Source organism: Eschrichtius robustus, chromosome 11 (assembly GCF_028021215.1).
Source record: "Eschrichtius robustus isolate mEscRob2 chromosome 11, mEscRob2.pri, whole genome shotgun sequence".
NCBI classification, from domain to species: domain Eukaryota; kingdom Metazoa; phylum Chordata; class Mammalia; order Artiodactyla; family Eschrichtiidae; genus Eschrichtius; species Eschrichtius robustus.
Window position 1 is genome coordinate 4,097,779 of NC_090834.1, and position 21,761 is coordinate 4,119,539.

Consider the following 21,761-nt stretch of genomic DNA (forward strand, 5'->3'; position numbering starts at 1 on the left):
CACTGTCGCTGGGACCGGTGTGAGGGTCCCCTGGGGTATGTGTCCCGGGCACTTGGCCTCAGAGGAGGGAGCGACTGGGGTCTCCCCAAGGACGCTGGTTGAGGGGCCCGTCCAGCACTGGAGGAGTTAATGTGGGACCGCGTAAGCGAAGGGGAAAAAGTTGGAGTTGACACTTAAAGGGGGGCGGGGGGGGGGCGGGGGGGCGGGGGAGCGAGCCCCGCTGACTCCTGATTGGTTTTACATTTCATCCAATTTTTTTTTTCTCTCCTCTCTCGCTCCCTCTTTTCAGTTTCTCTCTCTGATCCCAGGGGAGGGGAAACGGGAATAGTGAGAGATCAAAAATAAACCTCTTATGTCAAAGCCGGGAAGGAAGTATAAATACGAAGGGCTCGGCAGCCCACTCTGTGCTTCCCGGGGTGGGGAGAAGGCAGGGGCGGAGGACGCGCACGCGGCCGGGGCGCCACTTGCTCGCGCTCGGCTGGGCGGGAGGGCGCGGGAGCAGCGGCCGCGCCAGCCGGAGGGGCCGCCCGGGGACCGCCGCCGCTAGGCGCCCACCGGCCACGCGGCCGGCCCGCCGCCCGAGCTCCCGCCCGCGGGGCCAGCGGCCGGGCCGCCAGCACCTGCCCGCGCCGGGCCCGCTTCCTGCATCGCCCGCGCCGCAGCCGCAGCCCCCATGCCCCGCGCCGCCCCCCGGTGGCCGCCGCTCCTGCTGCTGCTGCCGCTGCTGCCGCTGCTGCCGCCGCCGCCGCCGCCGCTCGCCCGCGGCGCCCCGGCCAGGCCTGCAGGCGGGGGGCCGGCCTCGGCGCTGGTGGTGCCCACGCGGTTGCCGGGCGGCGCGGGCGAGCTTGCGCTCCACCTGTCCGCCTTTGGCCGCGACTTCGAGCTGCGCCTGGCGCCCGACGCCAGCTTCCTGGCGCCCGAGTTCAAGATCGAACGCCTCGGGGGCTCCGGCGGGGCGGCCGGGCGCGAGCAGCAGCTGCGCGGCTGCTTCTTCTCGGGCACGGTGAACGGGGAGCCCGAGTCGCTGGCCGCCGTCAGCCTGTGCCGCGGGCTGAGCGGCTCCTTCCTGCTGGACGGCGAGGAGTTCACCATCCAGCCTCAGGGCGCGGGGGGCTCCTTGCACCGGCCGCACCGCCTGCAGCGCTGGGGGCCCGGGCGCGCCGCCGCCGCCGAAGCCCAGCCCTTGCCCGGAGCGCCCGAGGGGGAGGCGGAGAAGGGAGAGGGTCAGAGGCAGGAGGAGGCGGAGGAGGAGGAGGAGGAGGAGGAGGAGGAGGAGGAGGACGAGCAGGGCAAAGAAGAGGAGACAGAAGGCGCCAGCGAGCCGCCGCCGACCCTGGGGGCCACGAGCAGGACCAAGCGGTTTGTGTCTGAGGCTCGCTTCGTGGAAACGCTGCTGGTGGCCGACGCGTCCATGGCTGCTTTCTACGGAGCCGACCTGCAGGTAGGACTCGCTCTACCCGGAGACCCCGGTCACCTCCCAGAGTCTCCAGATTCTTCCCTTTCCGTCCCTCTGAGGAAACCCTTCGCGTTCCTCACCCCAGACAAGGTTCTTTCCTTTCTGAGAAAGGCCAGTAACTCCTTCCCTGACCCCTGACACCTGGGCTACCTCCTGCTCCTCCCACGCGTCCCTGCCAACTTAGAGCGCAGGCCCTGGGCGTCCGCCTCCCTGCTCAGCCCCGTCCCTCACATCCTGAACTGAAAGTGGGTTTTAAAGCACCCCCGCCCCAGACACCTGCCCCTCCCAACAGACACGATAAGTGAACATGGGGGAGAACATCCACCCCACCCCCATCTCTCCGCCCTCTACTGTCTCCAGACCTGGGAGGCTCCCAGGGAAAGGCAGCTGGGATGGAAAGATTCCCTTTGCCTACAGAACTGAGGCTGCCATAAGTAAAAGACATTGTTTGCAGGGAGTTGAACCTGGAAAGGGGCTGCCCAACTTCTGTGTGCCCAGCTGGTTCTGATCAGGGGCACGGACACCTTGCCAACCTGGCGCTCAGCCCTGGCAGAACTTGGCAGTGCCAGCATCAGCACAACAAGGGAGGGGAACAGAATTTCTGCCTGGGGGCTCAGCCCGGGAAACTGAAGCTTCAGTGGAAAAGGGAAGGAGAAGGGGGTGGGGATCTGAACTCCTCTGGTGAATGCTCCTGGTGGAGCCAGAACTAGCCTTGGTCCGCCTGAGCTGCTCTCCGCCCAGACACAGCTCTCTACTGAGCTGGGGCAGGACAGCTGATTCCAGGCGACAGCTCCTGTCGCCAGGCCATTTCCAACTAGATTCCAAGGAGGTGCAGCATCAGCAGGAGGTGTGCGTGTCACCCTACACCCCAGCACCTCGTGAAGTGGAAGGGTTCCAGGAGAGGCTGCGCTTTTCTCCTCCCTGGGGCGGCACAGAACCAGCGACGTGCGCGGTGGAGAAGAACTGACCTGCCCAGCGGTCATAGCTTCCTGAAAAAGGCACCTTGGCCGCTGCTGCAGCTCAGTTGCTGCCTCTTCGGTGATGGCACTCTTGGCTGGGACCCTACCCTCGGCTCGGCCTGTGCCCAGCTGGTGCGGGCACCGAGTGCTTTGGCATCCCCTATGCAGAATAGCCTAGACGAGGCGCAGCCGGCCCTCCAGCTTCTCGCCCCATCCTTCTCACTCTGCGGTCACTGGGAAATGCATTCTAGATGGAAGGATGGGAAGAGCTGGCTGCTGCCGGGGCCGTTAAAGCCCTGCGGGCTCCGTGGGCGCTGTCCCGGTATTCGGTCCTCCCAGAGCACGGGAAGGCGGCTTGGAGCCGTCAGCGCGGTCTGCCCCCGGGACTGTGGGTCTGCACTGACTGAGTATCTGCTTCCCTGCCTTCCATGACAGCAGGGGGAGGCACCAGCCGCCTTCCCTGACTCCTTTCCGCAAGCAAGTCCTCCAGAGGGCGGCAGGGCGGTGGGCTTCTCCCGTCTCAGGTGAGGATGGCTATTCCGGCTACCAGGGGCTCCATCAGAAAGCACATTCACCGCAAACCCAGAGCTGAGGGGCTCGGCCCCTCCCATGCACGACTCCTTTCTGACAGCTGCCTGAGAACCAGGAGGTGGGAAAGCCAACAAGAACCAGAGCAGCAGCAGAAAAAGAAACTTGCCTTCGGTCTTCAGAGCCAGAATGTCCTCCCTGACGTTTTCCTACCATCTCACTCTCAGCTCAACGCCCAGACACTTCAGATGCTGTCTGTTTGCCTCCAGCACACACTCGGCAGCCCCGGATGTCAGAGCCATCTGAAAGCAGACGTGCTTGCTGCCGCCAGGGCTCCCAAGCCACTGAAGCCAGGGGCTGGGCTGGGTCCTGCCCAGGTCTGCTGCACCAGACGAGTTGACTTTCTCTTCGCAGAGCCACCCAGGAGCACTTCCAGCCTCGTATGACCCCTGGCTGGGTGACCCAGAGCACGCCTGTCCCATCTGTTCCCCCTGCACACACACAGGTTTCTGGACTATTCACAGACTGGCACCTCTGCAGCTGCCAGCTCCCTTGGGTCAGGAGAGCGTGTCACAATAGGCATCAGGCACCTTGAAGACTGAGGTCCTCTCCCTGGGCGGGCGGGGGGGCTCCCTCTCTCCTTGGGGCCAGCCCTGCCACCTCCCCCTTGGTCTCATCACGTCAGTGCCTGCATCCTGCTGTCACCGCGCTGGGGTGGGGCAGGGGCTGAGACACAGCTGTTTCTATGACTGGCCCCTGGCCCCTCTGCTCTGACCGCTCACCGGCTATGGAGGTGCCACAGAACAGACTTGAACTTCTCAGCTCCATTCCCTGGGCTTCCTGGCTCAGCCAAGACAGGAGTGGATGTCAAGGGCCGGTTCCCCGAGACCTTGCCTTCCCAGACCCACCTCCCAAAATAGAGCCTAGTTCTTTACAAGTAACTCTCCGAGGGGCCTCCTGGAGACTTCATTCATACAGATGGAAAAAGCTTCGGGGTGTCCCGGCAACGGGGGGGTGTGAGGAGGATGAAGAGGGCCTTCCCCCTCACCTGTGAAGTGAGGCGCCTGCACTAGGTAATCGATTCTAGCCTGAACATCGATGAGGCTGCTTCATGGTGAGTCTTCTGGAAAGTTCAGCGCCACGTGGAGAAGCCACCCACTGAGCATGTTCAATCTGCAGAGTGGTTTCCACGCAGCGCCTGGTGGAAATACCTGTGAAGGGGCGGAGGAAGAAAGGCCAGCTCTCGCAGCGCCTGAGGGCGGTGCTGGTTCACTGAGCCATGCCGCCTCCTGAGCACCAGGAGGGTCTGAGGCCCTGGCCCCCCGACATCATCCATGCTGTGGGAATGCGTCACCGAACCCAGCAGCCCAAAGACGTCCAGCCGCAGTGGGAGGCCAGGTCCTGAGAAGGAGCCGCCTTCGAGGCCAAGAGAAAGAATCAGCCGCGCGCAAGGCTGGTCCCACTGCTAAGCGACAGGGGAGTCTTCCAGACTCTGTACACTTGAGTTCAGTCAATCCCTCGACAGGAGGGGACCTGTCTCCCACCTTCCTCTCTGGCTTCACAGTTAAGGAGCTCAGACAAAGGGGGCGTTCTGAAAGGAGGGACCACCTCGGAAGAGACGCTTAACTCTATCTGCATCCGGCCGCAGCTGATTGTTCCCTGGATGAAACCGGAGCAGGAGAGGGGCGAGTGGGGACTGTGCTGCGCCCCATGGTTGGTCTGGGAAGCTGTCCTGCCAGGGCAGCAGCTGCAGGCTGAGCTTCTGAACTCACTGCTGAGCAGGGAGGGCCCCCAGAGAAGACCAGAGGAGTCCCAAGATTCAGGCTACTAGCAGGTGGTTTCAGGGAAGGGCCAAGTCACAGCCATTTCGTCTCCCCTTGCCCTTGCCCCCTGGGGAAACGCCTCCCCCGCCAGCCCTAATACCCGAAGTGGCCAAGTACCCCGGCTCGCCCAGCACAGCCTCCATCTAGGCCTGTTCATTCTGGCATAATTATTAATAGTCTCTCATCTTTCACTCTCAAAAGTGTCCTGTTTTGGATAATAACAGAAACAGACACGTGCCCAAGTCTCCACAGGCCACGTTATATGCATGTGAAGTATGTTCCCCCACTGGCAAAAGACCAAGTCTTCTCCATCCCTTTGGTCTGCTGCCGTCAGAATGATGGATTATATGAAGTATTTCCCAAAGAGAAGGCCCTAGTATTCAACCGTCTTTGATTCACCACTTCCCCCTCCCCCCCGGGGGAAGGGGGAGTTGGGCAGAGACAATGTCAGCGGCACCCTGGCTGGCTTGCTTGCATGCTTTGTTCGGGCTGTGCTGCAGTTTTCCTTGCAGCAGCAAAGAGGGTGGCAGTCAGTGCCATGATGAAGAGCATAGACTTTGACAGGAAATAGACATGAGTGGCCTTGAGCGAGTTACCCATTTCTCTGTACCTCGATTTCCTCACCGGCCTGACAGGCACAGTTATACCAATGTCCTGGCAGTGTCTGGAGGAGATGGTAAAATACGGAAGGCACCTGACCCAGAGCCTGGCACATAGTAGGTGCTCGGCGAAGCGTGGCTGGCGCTAGAGTTGCCTTGGGTGATGCATTTGTCAGAGTAGGAGGGCAGGGCGGTCCCACGCCGTCAGAGCCAGCCAGCGCTGTGCCAGCTGTGCTGTCCCACGCAGCACAGGACCTGCCTTTCAGCCTGCTCTGCCTGGACTGTATCCACTGGACTCCTTGTGGTGCTGGTAACTGCGTGCTTTGGCGAGGTGGCCTTGCCCCTCGCTGCTTGGAGGACGAGGAGGGATGAAGGACATCTGTGCAGGACCCTGTCTTTTCTCCATCTCTTCTTTCCTCTCCCTTTGCTTCTCCCTCCTCCCCAGCAGTCTCAGGCCCCAGAGAGATGCCAGAAGGGAGAGTGATGGCCCCGTTGCTGAGGCCGCAGGGTTTCCATGTTACCACCCCTCCTCTCCCTGCCTCTCCCAGGCGTGCTGCGAGGAGAGCGCTGGGCCCACAGCGTCAGGGATGACGTTATGAGCGAAGGAGCTGCTGGAAGTGCGTTTGGCCCGGGCCCAGCCTTCCCCAGACTCCCGCCATAGCTGGCCTTGGCTGCATGGGAGGGAGCTCCGGGGGAGGAATCTCCTTGTTTGTGTCTCAGAGAATCAGAGGGCTACGTCCCAGCCTAGCTGGCGGAGTGTCTTTTCGCTCCACCAGGTCCTGGGGGCACCAGTGGAGAAGGAGGCTCCCTGAAAAGTGCCCACCTTTCCCTAGGGAGACCCAAGGGCAGGAGATCCCCAGGCCATTCCAGAGTCGGGTTGTGTGACCACCCCGGCCGGGCTGGCCCTGGGCTCTGACCTACCCGACCTGGTTGTGGGGAGGTTGTCTGCAGCCCGCAGCCCGCGCCCAAGTGGTGCACAGGGAGGTATAAACAGACAGGGCGCGGTAGAGCAAGCGAGCTAACCTTCTCCTTGACTGGCTCCTGGGCCCACTCTCTGTGGGACTGGAAGTCAGGCCTGCCCTTTTGGACCAGGAGATGCACTGAGAAGCGGGGGCTCACAGACCCACGGCCGCCCACCCACCCAGGCCCAGTGGCCCTTCCCCCAGGGCGCTGTCAGATGCACAGGCACCCGGGCCACCGTTCCTCAGAGGAGCCGATGCAGGGGTGGCAGGGCATCCCGCCCCCAAAAGTTAAGTGAGGCAAGACAGAGGCGGAGGTGAGCCGGACCGGGACTGGGGACTTGAGCAGAAACTCTGGACCACACTGTCCTGGCAGCCCTCTTGCCATGGGAATTATCTTCTGAGAAGGCAGCCAGAAGGACCTTCAAACGTCCTCCCGTCTAACCCACCTCCTGGAAGGAAAACGACTCTCAGGCCAGCTCAGCCCCCCAGTTGCTACTCGGTGTCTGGAGAAGATGCTGTGAGCTGCCTGAACTCAAGCACGGAGACTCCAAGGACCTCGGTGTCCGGACGCGCCCCCCAGGCCGGCCTTTGTGCTGCAGTTTGTACGTGTGCACCTCTGGTTTTCATCGGGGACGTGCCCATCGCATGGTCTCTGCTCGTCTGGCCAGGCAGCTTGGGAACCAGACCCTTCTGAGACCTTAGGTCTTCAGTTCCTTATCCTGAGCCTTCGGGGACTGCTTCGGAGCATCTGGCGTCTCTCATCTTCACACCTTCTTTGTAAGACATCAGCTCCCCAGTTTTGAGATTGTGAAGGTGGGACTGAAAGGAAGGCCTCCTGTGAGGAGAGTTTCAGGTTGTCTCGGAAGAAGTTCCCGGAGTTGGCCCCTGGTCCTTCCTGGGGTAGGAGACCCCGGACGCAGCAGAGGCCTGGAGGAAGTAGCCCCAGCAAGCTGCCACTCCTCAGCCCTCGCCCCCAGTTGCATAATGATGTGATTGCTTGTCTCCCTCAGGAATCCGACTCCAGGGGCTGGTGCCAAGTTTCAGCTTTGCTGATAAGATGTTTACATCAGCCTAAACATAGCTGGAGCGCTTGACACAATAAGTAACCTGCCAACCCCTGTTTGTAGGGCTTACAAAATATCTGGCTGGTTGCCTGCGAGGTGAACAGACAGATCCCATTCACAGACAATGGGATTCGTCTAGAACTCCCACACATGGCCTCAGCCCATGGAATGTCCGTCTCTAGCCTTTCACCCTCCTTTCCTTCCTTCTTCTCCCACCTTCCAGAACACCGGAGGGAAGAAAGAGAGGCTACAGGAGGTGGTGCCCTAGGGAGCAGAGAGCAGGGAGCAGGGCTGGCCACACTCCTGGCTGACGGCCTGAAGGCCTGTATGCCTCTGCCCCATTCGTCTCCTGTTCTGCGAAGTCATCCAAGAGGACTCCCTTCTGGAGGTCCTGGAGGCAGAAGAGTGAGCCCCATCTGGCCTTGCCCAAAGCCTTGGGAGCAGTTGGCAGCCCAGGGTTGGGGCAGAGGCCAAGCACCGATGTCACCGCCTTCAGCTGGCCTTGGTGGGACTGGAGGCGATGGGAGCCTGAGCGCCTGGGTCTCACCGACCCACCCGACTCTCTCCCACCCCAGGCAGAGGGGAGTAAACCCTCTGGGCTGTCCAGGCAGAAGCCAGGAGGCCAAGCCCTGGGAAACTTACTGAGAAGAGTGTAGACCTCAGAGAGAGACACGCTTGGGCTGGCACTCCGGCTTTAAGAGCTGCGCGGCTCTAGACTAGTTATTTAACTTGTGAGAACTTCCACTTCCTCCGTGAAATGGGGATGACAATCCCTACTTCCCAGGGTTACTGTGAGCATTTAATGAGGCGACACGTGTACCGTCTGTGACTGGTGCAGAGGAGCTACTGTTAGGAGTGATCATCAGAGCAAAGTTTTCCCATCCTGAAGAGTAGGGGTTACCCCAGCAGACATCAGGAAAATTCTCGACGGATTTTAACCTTGAGCGCTCAGATAATTGCTCCTGGGCTGAGGGCGGAGAGGGGATGGGTGGCTGGCAGGGAGACGGTCGGTGTTGAGGTTAAGGTAGAATCACCAGTGCCGTCCACGAGAAGAACTTTCTGTGATGATGGGAATGTTCTGTCTGCTCAGTCCGCTGCAGTAGCCACGAGCTATACACGGCTATTGGCGCTCTTGAAACGCGGCCGGTGTGGCAGAGGAGCTAGGATTTTAATTTTATTGAATTTTAATGGATTTCGATGTCCATGGCCACATGTGGCTGGCCAGGATGTTAAACGCTTAAGCTCTGGAGCCAGGCGTTCTGGGTTCACATGCTGGTTGACACACTAGGTCTGGGACCTTGGGCCACCTACTGAGCCGTGACTTTCTTCTATGTACAATGAAGGGAAGTAACGCCAGGGCCTCGGGGGTTTTGTGAGCCTTCACCGAGATGCTATACACCAATGCCCAGCACACAGGGTGCATAACTCGACGTGACGGCAGGGGCGGGCGGTGGCCAGATCTACCCCTCCCTCTCCACCCCTCCTTCCTGCAGAACCACGTCCTGACGCTGATGTCTGTGGCGGCCCACATCTACAAGCACCCCAGCATCAGGAACTCCATCAACCTGATGGTGGTGAAGGTGCTGATCGTGGAAGATGAGAGATGGGGCCCCGAGGTGTCCGACAACGGCGGGCTGACGCTGCGCAACTTCTGCAGCTGGCAACGGCGCTTCAACCAGCCCAGCGACCGGCACCCCGAGCACTTCGACACGGCCATCCTGCTCACCAGACAGGTCCGCGGGCCTCTGGGAACCGGGGGCGGGGTGGTATGGTGCGCCGAGGGGCGCCACGGCCGCCCAGACACGGGGACCGGCTCCCTGCTGGCCCCAGCTGGACACCAGGAGCCTCGTGTGCGGACCAGCAGGAGGAGGAGGTCACGAGGACATGTATGAGGCATGTGCGGGGGAAGGAGAGGAATTCGTGAGGGCTCTTCTCCAGAAGTTTGTGACCAGCTGTCTGCTGAGGTCATAACAAGAGGAAACGGGCTCAAACTGCCCAGAGAGCGATGTGGAGCTGGAACTAAGACAGGAGGTCCAGCTGCAATGGGGGTTAAAGCCGGTGGAGGTAACCAGGGTCCCCTCAAGACTTCCCCAATGGCAGTAGGCCTGCCCATCTCCCTGGTGTGGTTTAAACAGATGGCTTCCTGAAGGCCAGCAAGTGTGATCACGTGCGGAGACCCTGCTCACCCCCCAGGCCGCACGCACAACCCCAAGGCGAGTGCTGCGTTTTTAGCCCCACTTTACAGCTGGGGAAACCGAGGCACAGAGCGGCCACCCCGTGGCAGCGCCCACAGTCAGGCCCCGGCCGCCTCGCTGTGGGGTCCACACCCTTAATCACCCGCCAGGCTATCCCACCTCCCGGCACAAGCTTTCCGAGTCCCCGGCAGCCCGAGGACACGCCGACACAGAAGGAGAAACGGCCTTTGGGGAGAAATAGGGATTTGGCTTAAAACGTGTCCTGTGTCTCCGGAGGCGCAGGAATGGGGAGGGTTTCCATCCTGTGTCCGTCCTCACGTCCCTCTCTCTCCGCGAGCAGAACTTCTGCGGGAAGGAGGGCTTGTGTGACACCCTGGGCGTGGCGGACATTGGCACCATCTGTGACCCCAGCAAGAGCTGCTCCGTGATCGAGGACGAGGGCCTGCAGGCGGCCTACACTCTGGCCCACGAGCTCGGTAAGGCTTGCCACACCGGAGGCCTGGGCTGCTGCACTGGGCGGGAGGACCCGCCCTCCCGAGTCCAGCCAGGGCGGCGCCCCCAGGACCCGGCCGCCTCTTGAGGCCACCCCTCCTCGTTCCGGCAGGGTGACTCTGCCCTTGTGCTGTCTCCATCCCCACCCTGAGCACGGGGCCATCCTCAGAGGTCACCAGGGAAATGCCAGTGCTCAGGTAGAGCCGTGGGGCCGCATCCCGGCTAAGCAGTCAGGATTCTGGAAGGTCAACTAGCGAACGACTGAGACGGGTGTGAATCAGCACAGGCCCCGGCAGAAAATAAAGGGACCCCGGTGTTCCTGGTGCTCTGAGAAAGCTTCCTGGGAGAGGAGAGCCAGGCAGAGTGGGCCGGGAACAGTCTTTGAGGAATAAGCGGAGCGGCGGGGTGGTCCCTCGAGGCGCTGGCGCTGCTTAGGCCTTCAGAGGCCCTCTGCCCCCTGGGCGGACGGCTGAGGGCAGTGGAGACGCTGGGCGGACCGCGGGTCTCGTCCTCCCCAGGGCACGTCCTCAGCATGCCCCACGACGACTCCAAGCCCTGTGCTCGGCTCTTCGGGCCCCTGGGCAAGCACCACATGATGGCGCCCCTCTTCGTCCACCTGAACAAGACGCTGCCCTGGTCCCCCTGCAGCGCCATGTACCTCACGGAGCTCCTGGACGGCGGGCACGGTAGGTCCCCCAGGCTTCTCCCTGGCCGGCGGCCGGCACCTGCAGTGCAGGCATCTCGGCCTGGGAGAGACTCAGGAGCTGTGTCCCCGCCACCCCGCCGGGCTCAGTGTTCCGACCTCTCCACAAAGCATGCCCTTCCTTGGCCCAGCTTCCAGCAGCCCCTTTGGATTATCCCACAGAGCAGGTGGAAGTAGTCTGAGAAGGTCTGTCTGGAGGAGGTGGGTTCGAACAGAGCTCGAAGGAATGGAAGAATTTTTGTCGTGCAGAGGGGAGAAGGGAGCTTCTGGCTGGAGTGATAGATCACAGGGTAGCGTGCAAATGGCAGAGAGGCAGGAAGTGCTCCATGAGGGCACGGAGTGGGGCGAGGTGCCTGGTGAAGACAGCCTGACTTGTTGAGTAAAGCAGTGAAAACACAACTGGTTCTTGATTCTTGATACAAAGATAATAGATTGTCCAACATCAATACTTTGGCTTTATTTCTCCTGGCCTGGTTTTTAAGAGTCCATTTACATCCCCAATTATACTGTGACGTAGATTTAGTGTTACGATTAGCTGGCCTTCCCTAGGTAAACGCTGAATGCATTAAGGGTTGCATTTCTTCTGGATACCAAAAGAAATGCAACCCTTAAAAAAAAATTGCTACTGACAGTCAAAACTTGGAGGAGCTTCTGTGGATGACGGAGTGTTGACGGTTCGTAGGTGGAGGTCAAGGAGGCCTCGAGTGTGATGGGGGGGACCCCTTCTTCCTATTCCTCTGCTTCCTCCACAGGAGACTGTCTCCTGGACGCCCCTACCTCGGCCCTGCCTCTGCCCACAGGCCTCCCAGGCCGCAGGGCCCTCTACGAGCTGGACCAACAGTGCAAGCAGATCTTTGGGCTGGGCTTCCGCCACTGCCCCAACACCTCTGCTCAGGACATCTGTGCCCAGCTCTGGTGCCACATGGATGGCGCCGAGCCCCTTTGCCACACGAAGAACGGCAGCCTGCCCTGGGCGGACGGGACGCCTTGCGGGCCTGGGAGCCTCTGCTTGGATGGCAGCTGCCTGCCTCAGGAGGAAGTAGAGAAGCCCAAGGTGAGGGACGGCCACTGGGAGTGGGGGACAGGGAGGGGGAGGGCTGTTTCCAAGGAGGAAACCACACCTGAGAGCCATGAACTAAGAGACTTTGGGCCAGGGGCAACTGTGAGGAAAATCACTCACCTTTGGACAAAGCAAAGCGTATTTATCCAGAGTCGAGGGGAGCTGCTCAAGACCGTACTCAGAGCCGATGGCTGATGTCGGCAGGGCTCCGGGCACTCAGGGGACTCTGCCTTTGGGGCTGCCGCGGAGCTGACTTGAAGGCCTGTGAGGCTTGGTGCTAGGTGTGGAACACTCCAGCGCAAGAGCAGTCGCGGGCCCTCAACAAACAGAAGCCGTTATGAATTCTATTATAAACAGGTAGCGTGACAGCAGCGGAGGGACATCCAATCAAGAACGAGGGGAAAGTATTCGTATCCTACCCGTGTCGGAGCTGAATGCATAGCTAGGGGTCAGGAGAGTGAGAGTAATTGTGGGAACTCCTTGCTCAAGGAGGAGGGAAGGAGGAATCAGAATCACCTCTGACCAGGCAGAGAAAACCTGGCAGAGTAAACGCGCAAGGAAAGGCAAGGCAATGCCAGTGAGAGTTTTTAAACGATTTGCTTCTTCGCCCTGCTCTTAATACACCCGAACTGTGAGGCTGATCACATTTCTCTGCGAGTCACTGAGCCATCTCTGAAACAGCATCTACCGGGTTCGCAGCCTGGGCCCGGCCCAGCTCGGAATCACCAGGGTGGCCTGTGCGCTCACCCTCCGGAGGGCTGTCCTCAGCGGTGCTTCCGTTGCACTGAGGCCCGCGGGCCCGCATGGGCGGGTAAAGCGCATGCTCCTTCTAAGCCTGAGCGAGGACGGGATCCGCGGATTCATTCTCAGCCCCCTCCCAGCCCACACCCCGACACTGAGCTTCTCCCAACCCTGTCCTGTGGCGTGTGCTTCACACGTTCCTGAGGGGAGAGGCAGGGAGGGAGCCCATCCAACCTTTCCCAGCACCCCAGCCAAGCCCAGTACAGGGAAAGGTGGCCAGAAAATGATCACCGGATGATGCTTATCACCTATGTTTAAGGGGAAAAGACAGATCATAAAATACTATATATACATATGTGTGTGTGTATATATATATATGTATATGTATATGACAGGATCATATCTGTGTAAAATAAAACCTGGCACCTTCATGATCCTATAGTCAGAGCAAAGGTACAAAAGGATATTGATGAAAATCATGTCAATCGTTTCATCTGGGTGGTGGTATTTTGTAAGCGTTACTTTCTTTTTTACACCTTTCTGTATTTTTCATTTTTTATATGAGCACGTATGACTTCTGCAACTTTTTTAAAATTATTTTCATTTTGAAAACTTAATGAACCCACCCAAGGCAATGCCTTGTCCTCAGGGTCAGTTGTAAAGTTGGAAGCAACTCTAGTTTATTTCCCAGCACCATCCTACCCCTGGACCTGGCGGCTGGTAGACTAGTGGCCGCACCTCCTAGAGATTAGTCTTTCAGACCAGAACCTACCCGCCTCGGCACCGGGGGCATCTGGGCTGCGTGCGCCCTGGCCGTGGGAGGCTGTCGTGCTCGTCGCTGGATGTTTAGCAGCACCCTGTCCCCCACCCGCTCGAGGCCAGCAGCCTACGCCCTGCCCAGCTGTGACAACCACAGGGTCTCCGAACACTGCCACGCGTCCCGGCCGATGGAGAACCGCTGCGTTAGACCCAACCTTATTCCCATAAGTGTTTCACTCAGCAACTCCCGTTGAGCACCTTGCAAAGGGCGAGGCACTGTTGTAGACACCAGGCGGCCAGCCGCGAGCAAGGCCAGCACAGACTGTGATCGGGGAGCCGCGGCTGCACGGGCCACACAGCCCCTGCACAAATGAATCACGCAGTTTACCGAACTGCACGCACCGGGACGGGCGCAACTAGGTGAGGAGGCCTCCTGCCCTCTGCTCCCCACTCAGCGCAGCCTTGTGTGTTGCAGGCCGTGGTGGATGGAGGCTGGTCCCCGTGGGGACCCTGGGGAGAATGTTCACGGACCTGCGGAGGAGGAGTACAGTTTTCACACCGCGAGTGCGAGGACCCCGAGCCTCGGAACGGAGGGAGATACTGCCTGGGTCGGAGAGCCAAGTACCAGTCGTGCCACACGGAGGAGTGCCCCCCTGATGGTAATCGCCACACCGGCCAGAGCAGCTGCTGTGTTGCCTGCAGCAGATCCCCAGAGGAGTGCGGGGCTCTCCCGGGCGCAGAGCTTTCCTGGGTGCAGACATAAATGGTTTAGAGCGGCCCGTGGCGACCCAGGACAGCTCTCCCTGTCCGGGAAGAGCCCGGCAAAGGAGAGACACTGCCCTGGTCTTCCAAGATGTGGAGATGGAGGGTGTCACTCCCAACCAAACTTATTCATTAGAGCTGGGGGAGGGCTTTGCAGAGGGGCGAGCATCTAGGATAACGTCTGAACCCTCGTCTGTATGCAGAATGGAGGCGCTTTCCAAAGCCAGGGTCAGAGCCAAACCTCCAATATCTTTCCAGCCAACATCCAGCTCAGGGCGGAGGGAAGATTTCTGCATCTGACCCTAGCGCGCGTTCCCCCTGAGAAGAGTTGCCCATCTCCCCTTGGAGCGTGGTAGCTGCCTGGCGGCCCCTTCTTGGGAAGCAACCCCACCTCTGCCTCTCCTGGGGACGTCCTCCCCAGTGCCTGCTAGAAAGCCCACACATTAACTCAGGGGCAGCACACGACGTGAGAGCAAATCATTGCAGGTCTTTTCCCCACCATCCCATCCAGCTCCCCTTGTGCAGCCCCAGGAAGTACTGGCAGGCTGCAAACGACAAGCAGAGAGACGCATCCAAGCGCAGAGGCGCACTGGCATTGGAATGGTGTCTAATGAGGGAATCTGGAGGCTTTGCAGTTTTGCAAGATGAGGAGGATCAGTAACGGCACGAAGCTCTGGAGCTGTGCGAGTCTGCCTGGCACACGCGTGAAGCGTTCTCGGGGGAATGAGAGAGAGAGAAGGGGGAGGGGAATGGATATAGGCATGCGGTAGACACGGACCGTAGGTGATACCGTGATTTCAGGTGCACCGGGACCAGCCATCTCAGTCAGTGAGTGTTTTGGTGCCTCTTGTGTGGGTAGAACTGGAATAGGTGTTATAATGACATAAGAAGCATGTTCTCTGTACTCAGGGAACGTGCAGATCTTGTTAGAGATCCAAACCCCTTTTACAGAGCAATTAAAGGTCAATCTGTGAGGCACAGACCCCAGACTGACAAGGAATCCAGAGCGAGGAGAGGCCTGGCCTGGTCGGAAGCTTCTTGGGGAGTCAGGGCTGAGCAGGGCCTGGAGGGCTGAGACAGAGATGAGGTGCAGGAGGACGTGTTGCGATGGGGGCTATGATCCCCCCAGGGCACGGCTGAGCAGAGTGGGCCAGCGTTTCCAGGCCAGCCAAGGGTGCGTAAAAGCTAAAATAGCCTCAGGAGGCTCTCTGTGCTGGCTGTCCCATCAGGTCACCTGGGAAGCTTTTCCAAACACAGAGGCCCAGACGCCTCAGGTGTCCTGACTCAGAATCTCAGGAGGAGTGCACGGCCACCCGGGATTTGAAGCTCCACAGACCATGCAGATGTGCAGCTGGCGTGGAGAACCTCAGTAGTAAGAGCGGGTTTAACTTCAGGATTGTGGAAGGGAAAAGCCCAGGTCTTACTTCAGACAGATTGTTCTGGAGGCAGCGTGCAGCAGGACGGGAGAGGAAGCAGGCTGTGTGTCGGAGGCTGGGCACCAAGTCTCGCAGGAAACCACAGGCCTTGGCTTGTGAGCAGTGGACCAAGATGCTGACAGTGGGAAGGAGACATTTAAAATCACAGATCGTCCTGAGTAGAGTACAGGACTTAATGACAGGTTGGGAATAGTGGATGTAGATGCGCAAATATTCAGAAGATACCAGGGTTCCGGTCTCAGGCTGGAATGCGGTATAGCATCACCAAATGAAAATCCAGTTCTTCATATGGAGAAACCATATGGAGTTGGGCCTCGCTGAGCTGGAGGTAATGGCAGCATCTACAAATGGAGCTCCCCCAGAGAGACCCAGAATTATAGCAAGTGGGGTGTAGAGGCAAGGTCAGAACTAGAGATGTACATCTGGGAGCCTTTGGCCACGTGTCCAAGGAGGTCAAGATAAATCACGATCAGCAGAGGCCCAAAGACATAACTCCACGTGTCATTCCGTGCTTCCCCTGTCCCCACCTAAATTTGTTCATCTGTAAAGCAGAATTAATATTCTCCCCAAACGGGAAGACTGTTTTCCCCAGAGAGCCCAGCTGAGGCTGGCTGCTCCTTTCCTTGCCCCGTGAGTCAGGGCTTAAGTCGGTGTCTAGGAAAGTCGGGCCCAGGTGACACTGGACCTGTGTCCTCGCGTTGGGTCAAGTCCGGGAGGAAGAAGGGTGCCCGGAATCTCGGCATTTCTCCCGTGGGGTCCTGCCTGCTTCAGCTCAGCCTGTTAACTCCATGCCCTCTCGCCCTCATTTTAGGGAAGAGCTTCAGGGAGCAGCAGTGTGAGAAGTACAATGCCTACAATTACACGGACGTGGAGGGGAACCTGCTGCAGTGGGTCCCCAAGTACGCAGGGGTGTCCCCCCGGGACCGCTGCAAGCTCTTCTGCCGAGCCCGGGGGCGGAGTGAGTTCAAAGTGTTCGAAGCCAAGGTGAGGATCCTTCTGGAACTCAGGTGCACAGGTGGGGAGGAGGGCCCCCTGGCCTGAGCCCAAGAGTGGGCGGCGTCAGTGCTCACTGGGCCCTCTGACCGCCCCCCCCACCCCGCTTCCCCGCTGCAGGTGATCGACGGCACCCCGTGCGGGCCCGAGACTCTGGCCATCTGTGTCCGTGGCCAGTGTGTCAAGGCTGGCTGTGACCACGTGGTGGACTCGCCTAGGAAGCTGGACAAATGCGGCGTGTGCGGCGGCAAAGGCAACTCGTGCAGGAAGGTGTCCGGTTCCCTCAACCCCTCCAGGTGGGTCTCCCCGTAAGTTCTGTCCCTAGCTGCGCGAGCGGACCGGGCTTTGGAGTCACAGGGGCCTAAGTTTGAGTTGTGGCTGCGACTCCATCCCCGCGGAGCACTGAGCTTCAGTTCCTTCATAAAACTTGGCGTCCTCTCGATCTCAGAGTCGCTGTGAGGAGGCACGAGATGGGCAGAGCACTTGGCCCAGGGTCCGGCCCGCAGAGATGACGGCTCTCAGGGCAGCCAGAGGCCACACGGATAGGGATGTATCTTCTCTGAGTCAACTGGCAGTAGAGCTGCACTGAGTAACCGGGACTTTTGCCAGAAAGCAGCTCTTCCAGGCCTGCTGTGGGAAGGACATTTCACCCTAATCTGGCGGGCCCTGCCCTTTCTGCAGGTGGATCTTCAGAAACGGGGGGCCCACAGGGGGGGTCTTGGCAGCCTCAGGGCTTCATGAATCTGAGAACTCCAGACGCTTTCTCCCACCTTAAAGCCACACGTTCATAAAGCTCCTATATCTGTTCAAGTGCTTTCACTTCTGTGGGCTCGACGGATTCCTCAAATAAGTCTATTGGGGCCAAGACCGTTACGCCCCTTTTACAGATGAGGAAGCATAGGCACAAAGAGACTACATGACTCTTCTAGGGTCACAGTGGTAGGTCATGGCGGCCAGAGGTGAGCCTAGGTTTACCCATTCCCGGGCGGGTTTTCCCTGTCCCACACACACTTCCCGGGGAGGAAGGGCTAGCGCCTGCGGCTGCACTGCACCCGTAGCTGGCTCCCTCGCTCTCTCTCCTCTCATCAGCCTCAGAAAACAGAATCTGCCTAAGGCAGACAACTCAGGAGTCTTTTCAAATTTAAACTCAAAGGATATAGAAAAAAGAAGCACGGGGTGTGGGACAGTCAGACGTTGGGTCCCTTCGCAGAGCTCTCTCAGGCATCAGACATGGGGCCCAGGGTCCTTTCCCAGCCGCCCAGTGGGCGCGAGGCAAGGACAGCCAGGAGCAGAGTGGCTGCCATCCTCAGTCCTCTTCGCCTCCCTCCCAGCCTGCGAAGCCAAATACTTCTACCCCAAAAGACAAGAGTAAGAATTAAGGTTTCTCCATCCCACATAAAGCCCCAGACCCACAATAAAGTTGGAACATTTTCCCCAAACAGCATCCCAGCACCCCGGGCAGCCCCGCTCGTGGTGCTGGGAACGCCCAGAAGAAGGCTCCTCGGAGCAGGCTGTGTTGCCTGCTTCCTGCCCTAGAGCCACGATAACCAAATACCAGGAACTGATGGACCCTAGGAGGTGGCGTGACGCGTCCACCTGGTCAGCTTCTGGAATCGGTGTGTGGATCAGATCTTTCCACGTGGGTGTGAGCTCTGGGATGAAAGTGGCCAAGCAAAGTTTACACCAGTGCAAGGAGCTGCGTGTGCCTGAGATCTCTTTTCAGCCAAGAGCCCAGGTTTGGCAGCAACGGCACAGCATTCACCCCCTCTAGGCTGCCTTCCCCTCTGTGCTATTGTCGAGATCGAAACTCCAAACATTTGAAATAGAGCTCCCAGGCCAAGCAAAAGTCCCGGTGTACCAAGTGTTCCTGTCGGCCTCAGCAGCTAATTTACTGGGCATTTTGGGGCGACTACTTCCTTATTTGCTAGCAAACTTTTGTCTGCCCACCCCCAGTCCCCGCATGCTGACTTCCTGAGTACGGGGCTGGGGAGCCACGGGTCCTAAAGGTGTCTTCCTGTCATAGTTATGGCTACAGTGACATCGTCACCATCCCAGCTGGCGCCACTAACATTGACGTGAAACAGCGGAGCCACCCAGGGGTCCAGAACGACGGCAACTACCTGGCCTTGAAGACCGCCGACGGGCAGTACCTGCTCAATGGAAACCTGGCCATCTCCGCCGTGGAACAGGACATCCTGGTGAAGGGCACCATCCTCAAGTACAGCGGTTCCATCACCTCCCTGGAGCGGCTGCAGAGCTTCTGGCCCCTGCCTGAGCCCCTGACCGTGCAACTCCTGACAGTCCCTGGGGAGGTCTTTCCCCCCAAAGTCAAATATACCTTCTTTGTCCCTAATGACGTGAACTTCAGCATACAGAGCAGCAAAGAGAGAGCGACGACCAACGTCATCCAGCCCCTGCTCAACGCGCAGTGGGTCCTGGGAGACTGGTCTGAGTGCTCCAGCAGCTGCGGGGCCGGCTGGCAGCGGCGGGCGGTGGAGTGCCGCGACCCCAGAGGCCAGGCCTCCACCACCTGCGACGAGGCTCTGAAGCCGGAGGATGGCAAGCCGTGCGGAAGCCAGCCGTGCGCCCTGTGACCCAGCGGGCGGGCCAGGCCTATGCTCGTGGACTCGGGGCGCGGGGTGCAGACCAGGGTCACGCTACGGTGACCCCACGTCTGGGGGTGGCGTGGCCTGCCTACCCAGGCCCCCCGCTGCTGCAGCTGGGCATGAATCCATGCGGGGGAGGAGAGGAGAGGAGACAGACCACAGATGCTAAAGTCTACTATCTAGTGGGTTGGACCTTGCTTGGGTTCAAGTAGAGGGCATAGGTTAAAAGGTAAAGAGTGCTCTTACGGACCCAAAAGGAAGACTTGGTCAGCCTGTTTGCAAAGGACTAACAAAGTTAAACGAAAAAAGTTGTTTCTACTTGGTTCCCTCGTTAAATAATCTACCTCAGAGGGGAAAAAATTAGTCAAAGAGAGATGTGGAGTTGGGGTGGATGGTGAGTGTCAAAGCAAGCACTGTAGCTGCACCCCAAACTGTCTTCAGAAATGACCAGGAGTGTCTTCAGTATTAAACCCATCGCCTGGAGGGCTGCGAGTCGCAGGATTGTGGAGAGCCCCGTGTTCTCAGGCTCCCACCTGCAGGGGTGGATCCATTTCAAGTATTTATACAAATGTGTCTCTGAACTAAAAGTGTGATCTTGCGCCAATGGAGTGGTCTGATCTGGTTCGGTATTTCTTTGGAAAGGGCAGGGGACCCAGGGCCCAAGGACAGAGGCTAAAACTAGGTCGGCTCACCCTGAGCACAGCCAGGGAAGCGGGCACCTTGCCTGCACCTCTGAGGCCTCCCCCGAGTTCTCACGTCTGCTGAATCCAGGTCATTCAGGCAAGTCTTTATCTGCATAATCTAGACCAGCGGTTCTCAAACTTTAGTGGGCATTACGGTCATCTAAAGGGCTGCTTGAAACACAGATGCCTGCGCCCCACCCCAGAGTTTCCGATTCAGCGGATCAGGGGCCTGAGAATCCACATTTCTAACAAGTTGCCAGGTGACATGGAGGCTGCTAGTTTGGGGACCGCACTTTGAGAACCACTGCTCTAGTGGAAACTTCCAGCTCTGAGGTAACAAAACGTTATTCTCGAGAAAGCCCGTGCCACTCCACTCTGCATATGTCCTCATCCTCACATTTACATACTGACCAGGCAGAGATACAAGATTCTCCTAGCATCTGAGGAATGCCGCACCTGTTTCTAAGTAACATCATCCCAATGACCTCAGCTCCTTCTCTCCACGCCAAATGTCATTCCCAGCTCACAACTCTTTTGCCCCGGGCAAATTGCAACTGTCCCAATCAGCCCTTTTACATAGCCTGACCTTCCCCACTAGCCACCTGAAACCTGCCCGAGAGCCTCCCAAATCCCATCTTCCCTCCACGGCACCTCATCTCTTCCTGGTCAGACAAAGCCCCCAGCTCGACTTCCATATGGTCTGGTGTAGAGGGAGCTCAGTCCTTGGTCATAGTGGGCGAAAAGGAACAGACAACATCAAGAAATGACATTCTAGGGAAAAGGAGGAAAATATCTACATTTGCATGGTCCCTTTTCCTGTCACCACTGACCCCACCCCCCTTGTCCTTCCCTTTAGCTTTCTCCCAAGACCCCTTCAAGTAAAACTTGGCCTGGGCAGAGAGGATACTACGTGGAGCCCCTGTGTAAATGAGGAAAAGGTGCCCGCTGGGAGGACTCAGGCCGTTGGGACAGAGGCAGGGCAAACAGGATTTCAGCCCCTACCGTGCCCTCAGCTGGTCGTCTTTGTGTGGTGCACACTCTGCACGGTGGCCGTGGACACCGCTGACCACTTTTCCCTGACTGCCGCCGGCTTTTAGTGAGTGGGAGGCCGGGCTTACCTCAGCATAAACAGTCACACACACCGGCATGTTGATGACGACCAGGAAAGCCAGATCTGTCCTTGCTGTGAACCAGCTCTACTGAGATTGATTGTATGTTCCTGCAACCCTTCATCTCCTTCCATTTCTCACTCTCCCCCAAATAATCAAGGCCAGGTGTGTCCCCATTAACCACCCACACCAGTCCGGCTGTGCCATACCTAGAGCCTGCATCATTACCAGGCACAGAGTTTGCCCTGGAGTTCAGCTGGCAGCAGGGCTGCTGATGTGCAAAGCAGAATGGAATCCAGCTTGGCTCTTCCTTGCTGTGTGGGCTCAGCGAGGCTCACAGAATACGTACTTGTTTGTGTCTGGAAACTCAACAGCTGCAGCTCAGGGACTCAGAAAACAGATCTGCAGAGAGAGACCATGCCATCATTTCCCCCAGCCTACCACGACCACCCTTCTAGCCTAGAGAAGGGAAGATTGCATTTCCTCTGCTGAGAGCTTGCATCTTCCAGCTAGAGTTCCTCGCAGAAATGGTAGTGGTGCCTCCTCGCGAAAGTCCACAAGGCCCTGACTCGGCAGGTAACTTGGTCATTCCTCTGGATCCTCCGAGGTCCTGCCAGAAATATTTCAAAGGTGGTACATGAGCATCGAAGTCCATGTCCAACCTCTGTCCGCGAGACAAGTGAATCCTTGTCTGGGGTTTATTCTCTGTCCTTTATTCTCCTGTAGCTGACCAGAGGGCTTTGTGAATTTACAAAAGCATGTTCCCCGGCCCGCTTTAGTAAACCACCCTTCTCTCCCAGAGGTGATGGGAATGTCTTCCCACTAGCTCCA

General features: G+C 58.6%; 1 protein-coding gene across 1 annotated transcript; it reads left to right on the forward strand.

Moving 5' to 3' along the window:
• Window positions 1-673: 673 nt before the first annotated feature.
• ADAMTS8 (ADAM metallopeptidase with thrombospondin type 1 motif 8) lies at window positions 674-19,126 on the forward strand. The gene is made up of 9 exons (XM_068555776.1): window positions 674-1,441; window positions 8,885-9,124; window positions 9,927-10,062; window positions 10,597-10,764; window positions 11,534-11,835; window positions 13,817-14,000; window positions 16,351-16,523; window positions 16,653-16,828; window positions 18,556-19,126. Exons 1-9 carry the CDS (start codon window positions 674-676, stop codon window positions 19,124-19,126), a joined length of 2,718 nt encoding a protein of 905 aa, XP_068411877.1.
• The last annotated feature ends 2,635 nt before the right edge of the window (window positions 19,127-21,761 follow it).

Excerpts from the sequence above, each read along its gene's own strand:
- ADAMTS8 (XM_068555776.1), top strand. The coding sequence starts at position 674 with ATGCCCCGCGCCGCCCCCCGGTGGCCGCCGCTCCTGCTGCTGCTGCCG. Across the intron at positions 10,063-10,596 it reads CACTCTGGCCCACGAGCTCG|GGCACGTCCTCAGCATGCCC; the intron begins GTAAGGCTTGCC and ends CGTCCTCCCCAG. Across the intron at positions 11,836-13,816 it reads AGGAAGTAGAGAAGCCCAAG|GCCGTGGTGGATGGAGGCTG; the intron begins GTGAGGGACGGC and ends TGTGTGTTGCAG.